This window comes from Phaethon aethereus, assembly GCF_964289735.1.
Source record: "Phaethon aethereus genome assembly, chromosome: 11".
Lineage (NCBI taxonomy): Eukaryota > Metazoa > Chordata > Aves > Phaethontiformes > Phaethontidae > Phaethon > Phaethon aethereus.
Window position 1 is genome coordinate 817,839 of NC_138587.1, and position 19,425 is coordinate 837,263.

The window sequence follows — 19,425 nt, forward strand, 5'->3', positions numbered from 1 at the left end:
CGGCGCCGGGGCTGTGCAGGAAGATGGCGGCGGGCGCAGAGGCCGGGGTCGCGCCGCCGCCGCCGCTCGTCCGTTCCCCTCACGGCTGCCGCCGGCCGGGCGCCCCCCCGAGGCGGCGGGCCGGGACCGAGGGCGGCGGCCTCGAGGGGCCCCGCCGGCCGGGAGCGGGGCGGGGCAGCCCCGCCGGCGGGGCCCGCGGCAGCCAGCTGCCCCACGGGCGGCGGCGCCAAATTGTTCCTCCGTGCTCTGCCGGTGCCTCTCCCCCCTGACCAGGGCTCGGCCCGCCCCATGGCCGCCCGGCCCGGCCGAGGGCTGCGCACCGGCAGGGCAAGGCACGCAGCCCCTGGCCCCGCGGGGAGGTGCCGGGTCCCCCGCGCGGCGGGAGCGCCTCGACGCTCGGGGCAGCTCGGGCATCGCACACCAAGAAGCGGCGGGAGGGCCGCGAGCTAGTCTGTGTGCCCCGGACGGCGGCGGGCCCCGGGGAGGCCTGTGGCGCAGTGGGCGCTGGGCCGCCTCCCGCCAGCCCTGGAGCACAGCCTGCGCGCTGCGGCCGGGCTCTAGGACCGCCAGGCGCGTCCGCGCCTCTGCACACGGCCCGCTGCCGGCAGACAAGGGCAGCGCCCGCCGACCCGCCCGCCCCCGGAACCTCTGCGCGAGCGGAACCTCAGCGTGCAGGCGGGCGGGACGCGCGCTGTGGCGGGGCCGTTTGGGCGTCGGACCGTCTGTGCCACGTCTGAGGAGCGCGGCCGAAGGCCAGGCCAGGCTGCTTGCCGCCGGGGAGCACCGTGGGGTCCGCCGCCGCCATGGTAGGCTCGGGGCGGGGGGGTGGGCGCTGCTGGAGGGGCAGCGGGCCGCCCTGTCCCTCCCTGCGGCGCTCGTCGGAGCAGGAGGGAGAGGTGGCGGCGGCGAACCGGCGGTGTCCCCGGTGCTCGGCCTGAGCGCAGCCGGGTTCGGCCCCGCGGGCCGAGGACCCCGCGCTGCGCCTGGGCACGGCGCAAGGTGCAAGGCGGCCGGCCGCTGCCCGATGGCAGCCCCGGCCAGCGCCTGGGGGAGGCGGCCTGAGAGCTCGAGGGGCCCGGCCCGGTGCCGGGGCTGGTGTGCTGCGCGGAGTGCGGGAGGCAGGGTCTCCGCCTTCGGCCACGCGTTGATGTGCAGTGTGCTTGTTGTTGTTTCTCCTTCCGCCCCGCAGGTCTCGGTAATTAACACCGTGGACACCTCTCATGAGGACATGATAGTAAGTGTGCTGGGGGCTGTTCTTCGTTAGCAAAAGCACCACTCAGCTCTGCTCGCTGCGCTCTCCCACCTTCACAGAATTACTTCAGGGCACTTTCTCACGAGGGGTGAAGAGTATGATCTGTGTGCCTGTATAAAACAGCATGTGTGGGATATTAGGTGGAGAATACTGTCTGAAGTTCTGATAGTGCTGTTTTATACTGCCTGGACAAGAAAATATAGCTACCAGGGAAGGAGAAATGATTTAAAACCTTAATTTTCATGCCTAGGCTTGGTTTTGCTCGTTTCTATAGAACACTATGTATGCATATGCTAAGTGGTACAGAACTTAAGCAGATGGAACTGATTTTCCTTTATGTGCATGTTTCCGGGAGCAGATGTGTAAGTACAGGTAGGAGGAAACATTTCAAAGTAATTTGTAGAAGCAAGGAGCCCAGTTAGATAATAACGTTTCAAACGTAAATAGAGAGGTCAGTATTCTTACATTCACTTTACATGTTAAACAAAAATTCATAACTGGTCAAAGGCTTTACAGTCAGTGGCACTAATTTCCTGTCCTCTCCTGAAAATGCTGTGCATTACTGCTCTGAATTCCCTAGATTACTTCCGCATAACACTTGTATAGTTAGTGAGAACAGCAGCTGGGGATATAACGACTTATGTGGGTTGTCTGGATTGTTTAAGAACTATCCCTTTTAACCTGTCGTGCTGGGACTCACTCATTGGTTCACGACTCTTACAGCTACTTTTAACATGTTGTAAGATTTGTTAACAAAGCAGAACTCGCGCGTGCTGACAGCAGCTTTTCCATCGCCTTGCAGCATGATGCTCAGATGGATTACTATGGCACTCGGTTAGCGACCTGTTCTTCAGACAGATCCGTGAAAATCTTTGATGTTCGGAATGGAGGGCAAATCCTCATTGCGGACCTGAGAGGGTAAAGTGTCATCAACAGAAGATGTGGAAATCTTTAGTATTTTGCCTCTTGGTAATATAAGATGTGTGGTAAATTCCTCCAAGGTAGTAATTACTATGGCTGGTTGTTGCTAAACGACTCTTCAGAGCTGTGAGGGGGACAGAGAGCCAGTCAGAAATATCACTGAGACTTTTTCATTTATTAATTGCTTGGCACCTGTAATTTTCAAGAAGTAAACTCACAATCTTAATTGCTAATGTAAGGATAAATGTTTGGAATTGTTTTCGATGGCAATGGCTTTGTCTGACTGTCCTCTATGCTGTTTTTCATCTTGGTGTTACTCCTAGTCTTCATATCACTGCATTAATCACTTACAGAACACTGATTTACAATAACAATGGCTGTGAAAGAGCCACAACTGGAATGGGTTTCTCTCACCTTTCCAAATAACATTGTTTCTTGCAGGCATGAAGGTCCCGTGTGGCAAGTTGCCTGGGCTCATCCTATGTACGGAAATATCTTGGCTTCCTGTTCCTATGACAGGAAGGTCATTATCTGGAAGGAAGAAAATGGCACTTGGGAAAAGACATATGAGTACACAGGGCATGATTCCTCAGGTATGTGGGGTCTGGAGCTGGGAAGTGAGATTTGGGATATGAGAGGATTCAGAAAGGTTGGAATAAATCCATCAGTGTTGAGGAAGAAAGCCTCTATCAAACAGATAGGGATAAATTAATGGAGAGACAGTAAGTCTATTCAGCATAAATGGAACATTTACATAATGTCATATTGCTGGATAACCTCCTGTCCTGATTCATATGATGTTTGTGTAGGAGCTGTTTTGCAAATAAATCAGCTTTCAAATAAACAAGATGGCAGGGTACTGAATTCTTGAGGAAAATACTGTGTGTATCCCCCTACAGGAAGAAAGGAAAAAGGTGGATTTTAGCATGCTGCATTTTGTTTTACAATGGAAACTGGTTTGTTCAGATGATTGGTCCTCCTACATGCAGATCTTGGAAGTCTCCAGCTTCATTTTGTTGCTAATCTAGACTTTAAATACTATGCCTGCCATTCAGCTTTTGTTCTAGTCAGTGATACTCTTTGCTGTTGCAGGGGTTAGTCAGAGTTTTTAATCTCTCATTAAGTGAGAGAACACCCCATTCTAAAAGGGTGCCAAAAATAAAGGCAGTTTTCTGTCATTGAGTAAACAATGTTAATTGACTGGCACTGCTGAAATTCAGGAATGCTAAGACTCTTATTCTTACCTTTCAAAGCTGCTCACTTCTAGTGACTATTCCACTAATACTAGTCAGTGGTTTGGTTAGTCAATTTTAGGTAGTTGCTGTGTTGTAATCCAGTGTGTCTCACCCTTCACAGTGAATTCTGTCTGCTGGGCACCACATGACTACGGATTGATCCTGGCCTGCGGGAGCTCGGATGGGGCCATTTCATTATTGAGCTACACGGGTGATGGGCAATGGGAAGTCAAAAAGATCAGCAATGCACATACAGTACGTCTGTTCCTTTGGAGCAGTACAGGGTTCTTGGAGCTATAGCTAATCACAGAGTTGAGGCCTCAAAGAACTTGTAGATGAGATAAATACTGAAATATAAGGAAATAATGTGAAATATTTTCCAGAATCAATAATAATTCATTTTAAATTAATCCAGAGTGGGAAGGTAGACTTTAGTCACTAAAATGAAGTAGAAAACAAGACATGTGAAGGTTACTAAACAGCACTGATAATACTTGCTCAGTAAGCATTATTGTTAAAACACAGTGCTGGAAGTTACCTGGTAGGAGATGGCTTTGGTACTAAGAACGCCTGTATAAACTGAAGCTGGGAAAACTGCAGGACTCATGTTTTTCCCAAAATAGTGGAGATTTTTGCTTAAGCAGAACTTGATAAGCTAATGGCAGTGGCTGTCAATAAAAGGAAACCGGACTCCGGACACACAGGTTCTTTCTACTCCTGCGTTCCTCAATCTTAGCAACTGTATCTTGTGTCTTTTCAGTTTATATCTGTCTCCAGTGTTTACATATCCAAGGTGATATTTGCACATAAACCAGTTACTCAGCTACCTAAGGCTTTCTGAATAAGTGCCTTATTGAGACTAGACTGTATTTGGGTTTCTTACTCATCCTGTATCCATCCAGCATTGTGTAAGACTCCTATTTTCCTAAGATGGGCTTATTCCTTCTCCCCTCCCCTATAAAGGGTATGCTAGGTGTCCTTTTCCCCCTCATCAGCTTTTATTTAAAGTAAGCAACTTTTAATAATGATATTTTTTCGTTAAATAGATTGGATGTAATGCAGTTAGCTGGGCTCCTGCAGTTGTACCAGGAAGCCTTATAGAACAACCATCTGGTCAAAAACCAAACTACATCAAAAGGTTTGCATCTGGTGGCTGTGACAACCTTGTCAAGATTTGGAAGTAAGTGCTCTGTTGCCAGACTTAAAAACTTACAAAACTTTATATCCTTTATAGTGTTTGAATGTCCCTGTTGGTATCTCAAGTAATATTTTCAGCACCTCTCTGCTTTCATCTTTGAATTATTGTTTGAGAGAAGTGCTTTAAAAATGGAAATGACTTAGTGATGTACAATCTCTCACATGGTTATAGCATTGTGTGTCAGCCCTGCTTAGTCTTATCTTGGAAAGTGGCTAATTGTCTTTGATTACGTCCGTCACTTGGACAATAGCAGATTTCTGTACAGTAACTGAAGAACAAATACTCTTTGCCTATGCTTTCTGTACCCTGGAAGGGATTTTGTCAGTTTAAGACATAGAGGTTTTGGAGAAGAGTGGGGAATGCTTATGCTTTGTATTATCTGGATACACCAGAAGTCTGAAAGCTACAAACCCAAAGCCTTCTAGAACAGGAAATGAGAAATATGACTGGCTTCTGCTGCCACCCTTCTGACTGTATGAATGTTTTCAGGGAAGAAGATGGTCAGTGGAAAGAAGAGCAGAAGCTGGAGGCTCATAGCGACTGGGTTCGAGATGTAGCCTGGGCTCCATCCATAGGTTTGCCAACAAGTACCATTGCTAGCTGCTCACAGGTGAGGCTTCTATCGGCGTGACAAAGAGGCAGGCTCTCAATGCCCTCGCTTCCATTTACTACAGAAAAGGGGAAGTAAAGGAATAGTAAGGATAGAACTGCTCTAACAGGTCCTTTTGGTGATCCTGTGCTTTATCTGGGTCTGTGCATAAGAGCCTTTGCTTCCTGTTCCTCCCAAACTCAGAAGCTCAGTGGAAGCATTTTTGGACAAAGGTTTGTGCGTGTGTGGCTCTGAACCAAAGACTATCTTTTATTTTGAAAATCATGAGCAGGGTGGTCTCGTTACGAAGACGACCTTCAAGCTAAAGTTATATTTTAATGTCTCTGGATCAAATTCACTGAACTTCAGCTAAAAATACTGTTTTCTAATAACTGGCATTCTTAATCAGCCCTGATGTCCTCAGCCTCCGTACTGACTGTAGTGTTCTTGTTGCTAATAATTCTGTAAATGCTTTTTTTTTTTTAATAGCAATAAGACTACTCGGTAAGTTGCTAACTTGCTGTCATGTGACTGGGAAGCAAACTCTCATCTGGGGAAAAATTCAGATAATATATTTTAGGAGCTCTTCTCTGGTGTTCGCAAGTCACCTTGCAAAATACTGGCATGTAGTTTTCTCATCAGAAGGCTGTATTCCTGTCTTGCTTTTAGCTATAGTAAGAAAACAGCCCCTTTCCTGTGTTGAGCAAAAATGCATGTAAACACATCTAGGGCTCATATCAGAGCTGTGATTTGGAAGTGTCGCCGTAAGTGCAATCAAGGTGGTTTTTCCTGTGTAGTCCAACCACCTCAGTCTGCTTGCTTTTGTAGGATGGGAGGGTGTTCATCTGGACATGTGATGATGCCTCTGGGAATTCATGGTCACCAAAGTTGCTGCACAAGTTCAATGACGTTGTCTGGCATGTGAGTTGGTCCATTACCGCAAATATTCTTGCGGTGTCTGGAGGAGACAATAAAGTGAGTACTACTGCCTCGGATTTTACTCCTGCATGCCATATTCTTAGAAGAGCTGAGATGAGACAGGCTATTTTCACATTTGTTTAAGTTAAGACTGTTGTAGGTTCTCCTTTGGTGCAACAGTGATTTTTTTTTTTTTTTTTTTTTACTTATCAAAAGAGGAGGAAGACCCTAACCTTTGGCAAACTACTTGCACTGCATTCTTAGTCCTTACTGGAGATTAGAAAAGCAGGCTTTATTTTGTAGCATACTAACAGCAGAATTACCACTGGATGATTATTCAGTATACAGCAACAATTAACTTGATACCTAAAACAACGTTGGAACACTTGACTACTGTCACCAAACAAGTGATGTGATGGTTGCAAGGAAATGGGAAACTGAGAATGTATTAAGGCTGAAACTTCTTCCTGATCTGTTTTTGAGGTCACGCTATGGAAGGAATCAGTAGATGGACTGTGGGCATGTATCAGCGATGTCAACAAGGGCCAAGGAGGGGTGTCTGCCGTTACAGAGGGGCAGCAGAATGAGCAGTGATGCACGAGAGAGAGTTTCAGCTGCAGCAAGTGATTGCTATCCCTGATTTGCAATGTTCCTTGAACCAGATGAGAACTGATTTTATCTAAACTGGACATGAACATGGGAAACAACAATTATCCAATTTTATGAGCACTCCGTAACTATTACTGAGAAGCTACAATATGTTGATAATCAGTCTTAATTGACATTCCCTTAAATTTAAGGTAAAGAGCATAGCAAAATACTGTGCCTTGTACTACTCCTTGATGCTGTAGAAATTGTACCCTGCTTTTCTGGTTTAGGAATCAAATGTAATTGGCTGTGCTGTGGTCAGACTTGAAGCACTGGAGTAGGAACAGGAGGCAGCTGGCACAGTGGTGAGGTGTGAACGCCTTTGTGCAAGGGGACAAATACTTTGTCCCTTCAAAAGCCAGAACTTTGTTCCAAGTGAGGGGAAGGGCTGGTGGGGTTTTCAGCATTAGATGACAGCATGGTGGTGCTTAGTGGTGACAGCAAAGTGGTACTTAGATCTCTGTGAAAATAATGTGCTTGAAGACATGAAAGTCTCTGTGCTTACCTGAAGATGAAAAGGAGTAGTGGAATGTATCTGTCTTTTGCTTTACAATAATCTCAAACTTGGTTATTTAACCAACATTAATAATTTGAAGATTTTTTTTTTTAGCCACACTTCTGTACTGTACCTCAGGGTTTGTTTTTTTTTGTTGCAATACCAACAGAATAAAGTCCTATTGGTTAAAGCCTTGTGTGCTCTAATCTTTTCACAAATGCCTTGTAAAGGCTGTCTACAGTCTACCTTCAATCAAACCACAGTCATGTTGTCCTCCCATCCATCATGTTAGCTTTGTAATAGCTGGGAAGGTGTTAGTCCACTAGAGAGTAACACTGTATATGGTGTAAGAATGAATAAATTTTTTGCCTTCAGTTAAACTTATGTGCCATTGCACTTCAGGCAAGTGTATTAGGCTCAAAAACCCCCACATTTCAGTATGCCTTCAGCTAAAAGCTGAAGCACTCTTCCCCTCCAAGAGGAAAAGTAAAGTACTTAACTAAAAGGTGACATTTTCGCTTTATTTTTCAGTTCCACTGTAGCAACACAAGTGAACAATTCACAGCCTTCCTCCTTCTCCAAGGTAATAGTTCCTAGGCACACTTTTTTTTGGCATAGTCAAGATAATATACCTCCTCTTCCAGAAAAACAAACCTCATTTCATGATCGCTATCTATACTAGCCAAATAATATCCTAGTTACTCTCAGAAACACATCCATGAACTATCTTTCTATTCACCAACAGAAGTATGCAGCATTCCTGTTGTTCTTTAAATGCACTGTAGCCTTACCACCCCCCAAAAAAAGAATAAACTCATCTAGAAATTAGCATTACATTCAAACAGTACCATTTCAAATTATACAGCAAAGCACTATTTTCTTTCAAGCTGTTTTCCATTTCTACTAAGATCATAATCATAACCGCTAAGCTTAGTGGCAGCCTTTCATTCCCAGTACCATACCCACTTTTCTTTGACATAGAATACCTGGTCATCTAAGGGTTGTGGGTTGGTTTTAACTGCTCTAGAAACTATACAAACTTGAAATCAAGCACATGACCTCCAGTAGTGAGGGTTCATTTTTGAGCCTTTTTCTTAGTTAGCTTTTACCATACTTCATTCTAAGCAAAAAGAGCACTAGCTCCTCAAGTACACATGAAAAGTTTTTGCTTGGGGCAGGGTGGGTGTATTAGGTTCCACAATTCACCCTATTAAACATTATCCTTATATTTTATGAGTTTTAATACTTAGGAATTCAAACCTACTTAGCAGCAAGGCCCAGTTCACCCTGTTACACCTTCATACTCAAGATGAAAAGTATTAGAATGGTTTCAAGTAATGATCAAAGTATCCCCAACAGCTGCAAATGAAAAAGATTAAGAGTTACACAGTTTATTCATTGCAAATGTAAGTTTTTCCTGTTACTCTTGAGAATAAGCTTCATGGTTTTGGATCTCTAATCCCCTCCTCCTCATACTTGGGGTCAGGATTAGGGAAAAGAGAGAGAGAAAAATATACTTAACAGAAGTTTCACACTGAAGAACTTAAAATTGCTAGTCAGTCTGATGAACACCAACACGGTCTCTCCTGTGCTCACAGTGTACCATTGTTCTTCACTATCTAGCTGAGAAGAAAAGTTTGTGTCTTGTGATAACTAAAAGGAGTTTCCACATAAGAAATGAAGTTCTATCATTCAACCTGCACTGCTAAGTTTATGAAGTTTCTGGCATGTCTCCTACTGATAACAAGGCTGTCTAATGGCAATTGTGGTCACTTGGAACTCAGAAAACAAAACCCACAGGAGTTACCACGCTGTTTTGTACAACGGCCTATATAAAATTCATATCCTACACTTCTATTTTCCTCACTACTTTGGAGCGCTGACAGGCCTTAATAAAGCAGAAGATGCTGATCCAAAGACGAAGCTCCTGGAAGCTACAAGGGACACCTCTCCCTACCATGTCACGAATCCAGAAACAGCTCGGTTCCGGGGCCAGTCCAGAACAAAACACAGTGTGCTATGAAAATGCAAGGGGCTTCTCCTTCCTTATTGTTTCTGGTAGGATCCAGCAGCTCTGCCTGCTTTCTTTGTGTTACCAGGTATTTTTAATAAGCCCCCAGATAAAAGCCAAGAAAACTAACTCTTATCAGAGCTTCTTAACCTAGCTTTGTTGCTAGAGGGGTTTTTGACCCATCACTTCCATTTGTTTTCAGCTCCCTTATCCCAGTAACTAGTTTCCTCAGTTTTACCAGTTCAGCTGATACCAGACACATTTAAGTTACTTTCTTTTAATATTTGGATCATTTCACAAATCTGATTTACAGCATGACTGCACAATATTTGAAATAATCAACTAGAAAGCCACAACATGAGACACAGGAAGAGGAAAGCTCTTAGATCACGTTTGCAGAACAAAATGGAACTGCATCCCCAAGTAAAACTAGTCTTCCAACTCTACAGATCTGCTAAAGATAGAGTCTTATTTGGCCAGAGCACAGTTAAGATGGTTTATAAATGGCTGCATGTTACATTTTCTCCAACAGCAAATTTGATTTAATTAAATTCCTCCTCATCTTCCCATCTTTGCACATTTCCCATGCCTACCTCAATCCTACTGGAAGTTTGTGGGGTTGCAGTGTGAAATGGATCCTACAAATTAGCTGTGTCACTCAAAGTAGAATAGAAGCAACAGAAGTTGCAAATTTTTCATCCTTCATCATATATTCCTTCTTTTTGCCTACTCTTTCTTGAGTTGAAAAAAAGTAATTCCCAATTTCTCTTCATGGGCTTTTTCTAGACACTCAGCCATTGCTACTCATCTTCACTGAAGTTTTAAAAATTTGTTAATATTCTGATTTTAGAGTAATGGAAGCCAGTTTTTCTGGGCATCATCTTCAGTTTCAGTCTTCCAGCAAAAGACAACAAAGTCTAGTAAAACAGAACCTGGGAGAGAATACAGAAGAGAGGGAATGCACTTAAACACAAAAATTGGAAACGCTGTCACCACAGGTCAGGAGTAAAGCTCCATTTCTCCATTTCTGTTACACCACCTCAGGTAAGAAAAAGAGTTTGGGGCTTTTCCTTTTTGAAAAATACATGCTACAGCTCTTAATTTTTTAGAGGGAACAACATTAACGCCACAGGAAAAAAAAGGAAACTCTCACTTCATTCCCCACACTATTTCATTATACATAAAAGTAAGCACAGCAACAGATCTATGTAGTGTTTTCACTTTTTTGTTGATTTTGTTATATTACAAGCAGGCCAAGTTTCCAAGGAATTTAAATACGTATCAGATTGCATTTCCAGGAATATTGTAGCGCAGAACAAATATTCCTATATATATATATATATAGTGCTTCAGAAAGCAGCTGTTTAGTGAAGCCACAAAACTTACCAGGTAAAGTTTCACAGCGTTTTCAGCTTTTACTGGTTTTCCTGTGTAATTTCTCTCCACTATCCTGTCTGTTCCCGATACTCTATCTTGGTTATAGAAGGAAACACTGTAAGCAAGAGTCTCTTTTGGACAGGAGATTTTTATTTTAGCATATAAAAATTTTGTTTGCTTTATACACCCATCTTTAGAAATAATTTCAAGTCATTCAAGTCAGGAAAAAGATTTTCACTGGATCTGGATTCAATTAAATACAGAGATTGTAAAATAGTTTAATTTTTCAACCTTTGCTTTCAGGTTTGACACCCTGCCTCAATGAAGATAATCATGTTTCTCAGAGGTACTCTGCTGGGAATTATTCTCTACAGCATCCTCTGGACAGAAACTACTCTGGCTGGCTCTAGTTTTTTAAGCCCTGAATATAAAAAAATACAGGTAAAAAATTCAGAAAAATACTCTCTCAAGATTGTCCTCCTCTATAAGTCCTTAAAACCCGTATTCTTTACAGTGTTCGGATAAGCTTTTAGAAGACTTGTTTTTTGGAAGAGGAAGGAGTTATTCCGGAAAACTTCTGTAACAAACCATTAGCATTGTATTCGTGCTGTGAGAATATGTATCTAATCTCAATCACTAAAATTTAGTAATCTGAAAAAAAAAAAGAACTGAAGAGAAAGCATTAATTTAAATAAATTGTTGGCATCATCTTTGGAAATTAACTGTAAGGCGCTTGCTCTTTAAGGAACCTTTAAACCAAATTCCTGTTAAAGCGCATCGTAATACAATTATTATAGACCTACGTATTACACATACATAACTATATAATGCTTTCAGCTAATTTACTGTATCTGTGTTAATTATGGGTTCTAATTTCACCACTACAGACTAGTTTGATTATGGAAAGAATATAGAGATGTTATTTTGCTTGCTTTTCTAGCAACAAAGGGATCAAAAAAACCCCACAGCACAATTACATCGTCGAGGCACAGAAGGCTTTTGGGGTACAGATGAAGCAGGGGCAGAAGATGACAGTAACAGTATTGAAATTAAGGTTTGTATTTTTTCTTCTTGCTCATATACAGGTTTAAGGGGTGGGGTTGGGCAATACAATTTCTGCTACAGGAGGCAGTACAAATTAATACTACAATCATTTTCAACTTGAAAGGGAAGCAGTATGAAGCGATTTAAAATTAGCAGCAGTAATCCAGATCAGTGTCTCCTATTTAGGATTCACTTACATTTCAGAACTAACATGTAATAATGCGAGTTTCTTGAAAAGCTTTTTTCCCCCTCCAGTTTATTGTGCAGTTTGGTCTGCAGTAGCTATACACCCTCTTTCCGAGATTGATTACATGTCTCAGCACTAATAAATGGATATAATAACTTTTTATACCTCTTATCATCATCCCCATGAATAAAATTAACTTGCAGTGTCCTTATCCAGAACTTGTCCATTAATCTCTGTCTTTCAATGTGTTTATAGTTTAATGTATCCTTTGAAATCAGTGTCAAGATAACAGAAGAAGAGTATGAAGAATATGGACAAGCACTGGAGAAGATATTGGGGGACATCCTTGAAGAGAATACTAAAGGTACTGCTAACCAAGTCATAAAAGCAGAGCTTTAAAAAAACAAATCCCAAACAAAACCGCCGACACCATAAGCCAAACAACTTTTGTCACCTAATTTGTGGTGTAAGACATCCAGAGCAGCATTTCAGAAGTGATTGGGACTAAGTTACCACTAAGAGAACCACTAAACTATCTGATGTTCAGAAACTGCTAGTTGAACTTTGAAGAATCACATTAAAGCTTATTGGGCAAAAGGGGAAGGCTTCCTCTCCTTACACTACCAATCCTTTTTTTTAAACCCTTGCCCTCAAATCCCAGCACTTCCCTGTTTTCTCAGCTAAGACCTTCACAATTTTAATGGTGAAAAGTATTAAAAACATTATTGTAACCAAGATAGTTCTAGCAGATTCACTGATAACTAAAGTTCTAATGAACAACTCCCAACACATGCTATCTGTTTTTTACCTCTACAGCCTACCATACTTTATTTGCACTCATCTGTGTTAAGGTGATCTTCATTAATCTTCTGTTCTAGCATTTATGTCAGTCTTGACATCTGCGTTACACGTTCCAGCTGCAAATCACTTCATGCTTCTGCTTTCACCCTCCCAACACTTCCCCAAGCTCCTCTCTCCATTTTCCGCTGAATTCCTTCTGAAGGGCTACTCCTACGGCCATCACACAAATACAACAGTCTATGTATATGTCCTTGCAGAATGTAACTATGTGAAAGCCACCTTATCTTCTGCCTCGGGTCGAGCACTTGTAGAACTTTCAGACAGATTATCAAAACAGGGTTTTCAAAAAAAAATATTAAGACTGTCAAAATAATCTATCACAATAATCTTTATTTTTTGTGTTTTTAGAAACTCAGACGAAAAACTGAGGCAAGATGAAGGATGAAGACAGCACTAGATGGCCTGATTTGTTATAAATTTTACTTCAAGATGACATTGTTACTGATTTCACAACTCTAAAGAAGAAAGTATGTGAACCTGAGCAGTTTGTCCTGACAGACATTGGAACAGATGATCTGTTAAGGAAGAGTACAAGACCTAGAGGCAAAAATAAAGGGCAAGGTTAATCACAGGTTGACATGTAGGTTTATTTTCTTATTTTATCTCTTTCCTTAGTAAATATAGTGATTATTCTAAGGGATATGAATCCTTTCCAAAACTGCTGGAAACCTCTTTTTCCACTTCCATACATATCTATAATAGAAAATAAAGCTTATGCTGAAACTGCAATTACTTGTGGGGTTGGTTTTGGTTTGTTTGCTTGTTTAAGAGTATCTCGAACTAGGTAGTTTGTGTAATAAACTACACAAACTAGATGGACAGGGACTCAACCTTCAGTTGCCAAATTAGCTTAATTGCCAAGGGATTTGTTAATAGGGATCTTATAAAGGAAAACATCCAATATCTTCCAGTTAAAAAAAAAGAAAAAAAAAACATTTCTAGTTAGCTTATTTGGATTCAGAACCATGTGCATACTGGCATCAGAGGTACAAGGTAATTTTTCACACCTTCAAATGCATAAACCAGTATGCTCCAATGTAGTGGATGTTCTTTTCTGTACCTCAGCCCAGACAGACATCCATGAACATTTTCTGGAATTTCCTCCTGAAGACATTCTATAAAGTACTCTTTAACAGGCTACTGCGATAAATATAAATACAACTGCAATTTTTATTCTGTGATGGGAAAAGAGAACATATCTAATTAATCAGCTAAATTAAGTGATCCCTTTGATGTCACTAGCACCATCGTGTGCTATACTCCACCAGAAGGCAAATGAGAATTAGAAGTGAAGGGGGAAGCAGATTAAAAAGGAGTAAACAATTCTAGACTAAAACAAGACTAGCCCAGGGTAAGGATGAGGAGATGTACTTTTCGAAACCTGCAGAAGAGTTATGAAGGGAAAGAGTCAGAAAGAGCACTGACGTTGCATTTATTATGCTGAACACTAATCATCAGTTCCACAACAGATCTACTGCTTGTGTTATTTTTATACTTAATGTTTTCCAATCATATTCCATGGAAACAGTCAGCCAATAAGCTGCCCAATGGTACAGGAAGGAAACAGTCAGCCAGAGAAACTTTCTTAAAATCCTTTCTTAAAATGAGAAGCACTGTAGTCAGGATCACTGTTTCTAGAATTCTGACAGAGTTGTGCAGGGTACAGTCTACTCACTGCGAAGAAAAAAACTTGGCTAAGTTAGTCTACAGAATAAAAATTGAGGCACAAGCTATTATGTTGTGTTGCTTATCCAGCTTACTGAGAAGAACATTCTAAGGTTGTCTTAAAAAAAGGGCAAGCAACACAGAAACCCCCAACAGTGTTTCCTGGTGATCTGGAGAAAAAACTTTGGACCTCTAAACGTGTGCAGTATTTTCTCCTTTGCAAATATGACATCAACCTCAAGAGGGTAATATAACTTAATAGTGCACAACGATCATGAGGACAAAACCGATCTCGGATGCTTTCTAATCTGCCTAGTAGAAACTGATGCCCCTATTTTCTTCCAAGTATTCTGCTCAGAGGGAGCTTTTTGTACAGTCTCTCCTGCTTCGGAGGCAGGAGAATAAGTAAGCAAAGCAGCGAATTCCACAGAAATGCCCCAGGAATGGTTCTACAGCACCGTAGCTGCCAGTATGCAATGTCTGAAGAGCAAAGTACAGGACTAGCCTGATTAGAACTCGACTGTATCCACAGCTTCTCTGGGCAACCTGCTGCAGCATCTCACCACCCTCATCATAAAAAATTCTTCTTGTTTCTAATATAAATCTACCCTCTTCAAGTTTAAAACCATTACCACTTGTCCTATCACCACATCCACAGAAGGCAGTTAGCACCTGACAGTTTAAACTAATATATTAAAGGATCCTTGCATACTGAGGCACAAGTGATTTAGTTCAGTATTTCTGGTGTATAATTATTTGTCCATCTCTAGACTTCCCTTAAATGTACGTGTACATCATGGTATACATGCCATTTTCAATGCAAAACTCACTCAAGTATCAACTACACAGGAAACTTTTTTCAATTAAAACTTTATAGCAAGTTTTATTTGCTCTAGCATCTCTTTCCATTTGACTTGCAAAACAAATGTTAAAAAGAACCCAAATTTCAGTAAAACACTTCCAAGAACAGTAAGTTGCATGAGTATCAGAATTAGCTGGCACACAAACATTTGGGTTGGCATCAGTGCATCACACTAGCATCAATCACTGAAAAATTCCTCAAATTCTTCTTTTTGTCCGTATTGACATGAGTTTTAAAAAACGGCAGCCTCAACTCTCACTGTGAACATACTGCTCAGGAAGTGCTCATGTGGTACAATTTGCACTGGTACAGAAAAATAAGACATGCTGTTACTCCTATGACATCTGCTCTAGGATTTTTCCAAAACAACTATGCAATCTATTTAAAAAATAAGCTAGATCTCTACCTTCTGACACAGTAAAGATAATTTCAAAACTGGCATTCTCATTATCGTATTTCTGAGCAATGACATTGAGGTAAAAAACTTCTACCAGAAGCTGGGTAATTACCTGGGTACTCACTACAACTGGTTGTCCTAACCCAAATACTGCATTCAACGCATGCCAAGAAGGTAACCTAGCCAAGATGCAAGGAATTATTTAACACTACCACCAGCACAATCAAAAGCATGTTGTTTTTTTCTCTGCCAACCCAGATCCAGTTTCTATCCACTTGGTTTCACATAATGTTTCCAATCAAGTCAAGAACTTCAAACTCATCTTTCTCCTCAGTTTTCAGCAATCAGAAGGAATGGATTCTCACAGGGCTGAAAAGCAAAACAACCCCTAAAGCAATATTCCTTTATGCATTTGGTAACAGTATGACAAAGCACTCTTGACCTGGAGCCATCCACAAAGTTACACAAATATTTGATTATGCCCTTAAGTACTATTTGGATGGTAGGGCGGCCAGGAGGAGGAAAGGGAAGACTGCACTTCTGTGTTAGTCCCAAGTCATTCACCCAGACTTCCCTAGCCAGAAGTGATTTTGGGATCTGTCATCATTGCAGTATTACTTAAGTACCCCCAATAAGATTTTTTTCATGCTGCAGCTGAATATGCTTATTTCTTTATGGTTCGTTCTTAATAATGATTTGAGATAGTAAATATATATTTTTTTTAAATCACATTAGGAAAAGGCAAATGCAGCCACCACAGGACTCACCTTCAGCTGTAATCAAACTGCCTAAATTGAAGAGGATGAAGTACTAATTTTGCTTTCCAAAAACCTTAAGAGAAGTAAAAGTTGTCTTCTTCAACTAATTTGAGATGATTATTCAATTGTGAAAATTAAATAAGGTAACTAATTAAGCTATAACCAACCCAATTCCTATTAAAAAAGAAGTCAATAGTAACATCACATTAAAGAAAGAACTATCAAGAGTCCCTCAAAATAAGCACCTAGTATTTTAGAATGACTTTAAGTGTTTAATTCTTTATAGATGAGGGAAGTGGAAAATATCCAGTCACTTCAATTGCCATAGTTCCCCAATCTAAAGAATGACCTAATGCGTTTCCTCCCGCCAATAACGGTACATCACTAGACTGGGTTTTACAAACACCAGTAAATTCCTAAAGTAAAAACAGACTAAAAACATTTCATCCTCTTAATTTAATTTTTTTCAAAAATATTCTAATCATTAAGATCCTAAAAATATTTCAACATATCCATTCAACAAAGAAATACTCACCACCTTTTTTAAAACCAAAACCAAAAACAAACCCTCAGACTTGGTTCATCCACAAATGCAGACTTTGGAGAGGCTTCTTCAGTGTCTGTGCTTCAACGAGTCACAGGGTGTCCTTCAGAGTCGTTCTGAAGGACAACTGGACAGCTGCAGGCTCCTTCAATCTGATTTTGTTTTCTGCCTGTCTGAATGCAATTGCAATTGTTGGCCTTCTTCAAGTTTTGGACTGACAGAGATGCTTCTTGAGGTGCAACCTGACTTACAAGACTTCTACACTGCGGGCTATCAGCCTGAACTTCACCTGGTGGAGATGCCTCCGTTCTGACCATTCCCCTCCTGACTTTCTGAACACGCTCACTCTGGAGTGCCTTAAGGCATATTGCTGTGGATCACTGATGCTTTGTTTTCTTCTTCCTGTGATCTTCAGTCTGTTGTTCTCTCAAGTTGCACTTGTCTTCTGTTCTTTGCGTGAGATTTACCTCATGACACTCAGGTTTACTTTCAAGCTAGATAATAAGTGAAAACGTGTATTTGTTAGTAACATGTTCAAGCAGTTATGAGCAACTAAACAGATAGTATGTGAGTTAGGGGAGAACAACGACCTAAAGGATGAGAACTTCTCCCTCCCAAGAAAGGGGAAGATGCTACAAAACTCTGCATCTAGCCAGGACGATAACTGTAAATGGAGTAGTCTGATTCCCTACAGTTTTGCTTACTGTAGGGAACATACACATCAGCATTTGTCTACCTGAACGGAAGTATTAAATGACCATCAGACATCATAGGATACTAAATGGGGTTCAGACAACATTATCAAATTATACAGATAAAAAAGGATAAATAATTAAAGAGAAAACAATTGGTTTTGGCCAACACAAAACACAAACGCGATGTGTGTTATGGTTTCATTGACCCACTTGTTAAGATAAAAATCTGCCTTTTAAAAAGCCTGAGGGTCTATAGAAAGCAACCAACTACAGTAACTGAAGCAAAAAAATTAAGTAGCTCTGCTACAACAAAGGATTTTTAAATCGGCTGTGTAATTAAAGTGAAGTACTTTCTCAATCCATTATGTTCATTCTTGCAGTTTGTTAGAAAAACAGGAAGTCAAGGTTTGAAAAACTTCCACAAAGAAATATTACTTCATAACTAAAAATAGGAGTGACAGGAACAACACTAGAAGCCTTTAAAGTAAATGAACAAATTACATTAGATTGCCCTCCAAGAGTTATTAACTGACAGAAGACTAAAATTTTCATTTACACATGCATCTACAGCCTTGTTTTCGATAGCAGAACTCAAGACTACAAGACATCACTTGATCACAAGTTTTGCAGGACTGCAAACTTTTTTGCACTGTCCTGTCTTTGCAGGACACTACATAATTATGTACATATATATATTTAAAGACTATGACTAAATCTTTGTGCTTTTAAACACAGGTAACCATTAACTGATAGGGTTTAGCAAAAAAAAAATTAAGTTACAGAAAAAAATTTGTTGTTTGCTGTTGGCATGAGGATGTCAGGCAAGCCAAATCTGTCTGTGGCTCTTCCTTGGTCTCAGGAATTGCCAGGGAGAATGTCAGCAGTGTCAGATTCCCTTTTCTGCTCTTACAGGGACAACTTTATTCATCATAATGGAGTAAAGAAAAACATGAACCCATTCCCACATTTCACAAGTTATTTTTAGAACCAACACTTGCCAGTACTCTAGAAGAAGTGCTAGAAACATGACAGCCACCCATACAAAATTTCCTTGTGAAACAGGCTGCGAACAACTTTAATTTGCTTTCTACAGATGCTTCAGACCACTACATTAAAACACAGCCAACAAACAGCATATTGTTACAGGGCAAATTTTTGTCACACCAACCCAGCCCAAGCCGGGGCTGGGGGAAAAAACAGGTACTTTTTCAAAGGCTGTTACAGCAGCAGGATGCCTGCACTCACCTCCTAAACTCTGGCTCTCCCATTCGCCCTTTAAAGCAACTCGCGCTCTCATCCTGAAATCCCAAGTCTTCTTCTGGAAGAGGCCCTTCGGGTCCGCGGCTCACGCTCCCCAGAGGGACACCCCCGCGGGGCTGGGCCTCCCGCCCCACGGACCCACTGCGCTGCCCAGGCCGCGCCCAAGGGTGCCCCACACCGGCTCGAAGGGAGGAGAACGGCGCCCTCGGGCCAACCGAAAGCCTGAGGCCCCGGGGACGTCGCAACTCGCTCCCCGCGGCCAGGCGGCCTGCAGGAGCCGCAGGCCTCCCCGCGCCGGCCCCGTCTCGTCTCTCCGGGCTGGCTGCACAGGCAGTAGCGGGGCCGGCCGCGGCGGCCGCCCCACGGACAGCTGGCGGTGCTTGGGCCGGGAGCCCTGCGCCCAGCTAGGTGCCCTGCGCCCGTCGCGCCGCCGGCCCAGCTCCCGGGGCTGCGGCAGCACCACCGCTCCGCGGGCACGACCCACCCCGTCCCGCAGCACCTCGGGGC

At 42.1% G+C, this 19,425-nt stretch overlaps 2 protein-coding genes across 2 annotated transcripts; both read left to right on the plus strand.

Moving 5' to 3' along the window:
- Nucleotides 1–288: 288 nt before the first annotated feature.
- On the plus strand, nucleotides 289–7,845 carry SEC13 (SEC13 homolog, nuclear pore and COPII coat complex component; the record flags this gene model as incomplete). The annotated part of the gene is made up of 9 exons (XM_082004563.1): nucleotides 289–327; nucleotides 1,190–1,234; nucleotides 2,055–2,170; nucleotides 2,615–2,766; nucleotides 3,530–3,663; nucleotides 4,455–4,588; nucleotides 5,096–5,216; nucleotides 6,024–6,170; nucleotides 6,597–7,845. The coding sequence occupies 9 exons, from the start codon at nucleotides 289–291 to the stop codon at nucleotides 6,705–6,707; spliced, it is 999 nt and encodes a 332-aa protein (XP_081860689.1). The 3' UTR covers nucleotides 6,708–7,845.
- A 2,968-nt stretch (nucleotides 7,846–10,813) lies between these two features.
- GHRL (ghrelin and obestatin prepropeptide) lies at nucleotides 10,814–13,105 on the plus strand (the record flags this gene model as incomplete). Its single annotated transcript, XM_082004564.1, has 4 exons — nucleotides 10,814–11,086; nucleotides 11,586–11,699; nucleotides 12,132–12,240; nucleotides 13,086–13,105. Exons 1-4 carry the CDS (start codon nucleotides 10,967–10,969, stop codon nucleotides 13,103–13,105), a joined length of 363 nt encoding a protein of 120 aa, XP_081860690.1. The 5' UTR covers nucleotides 10,814–10,966.
- Between the last annotated feature and the right edge of the window lie 6,320 nt (nucleotides 13,106–19,425).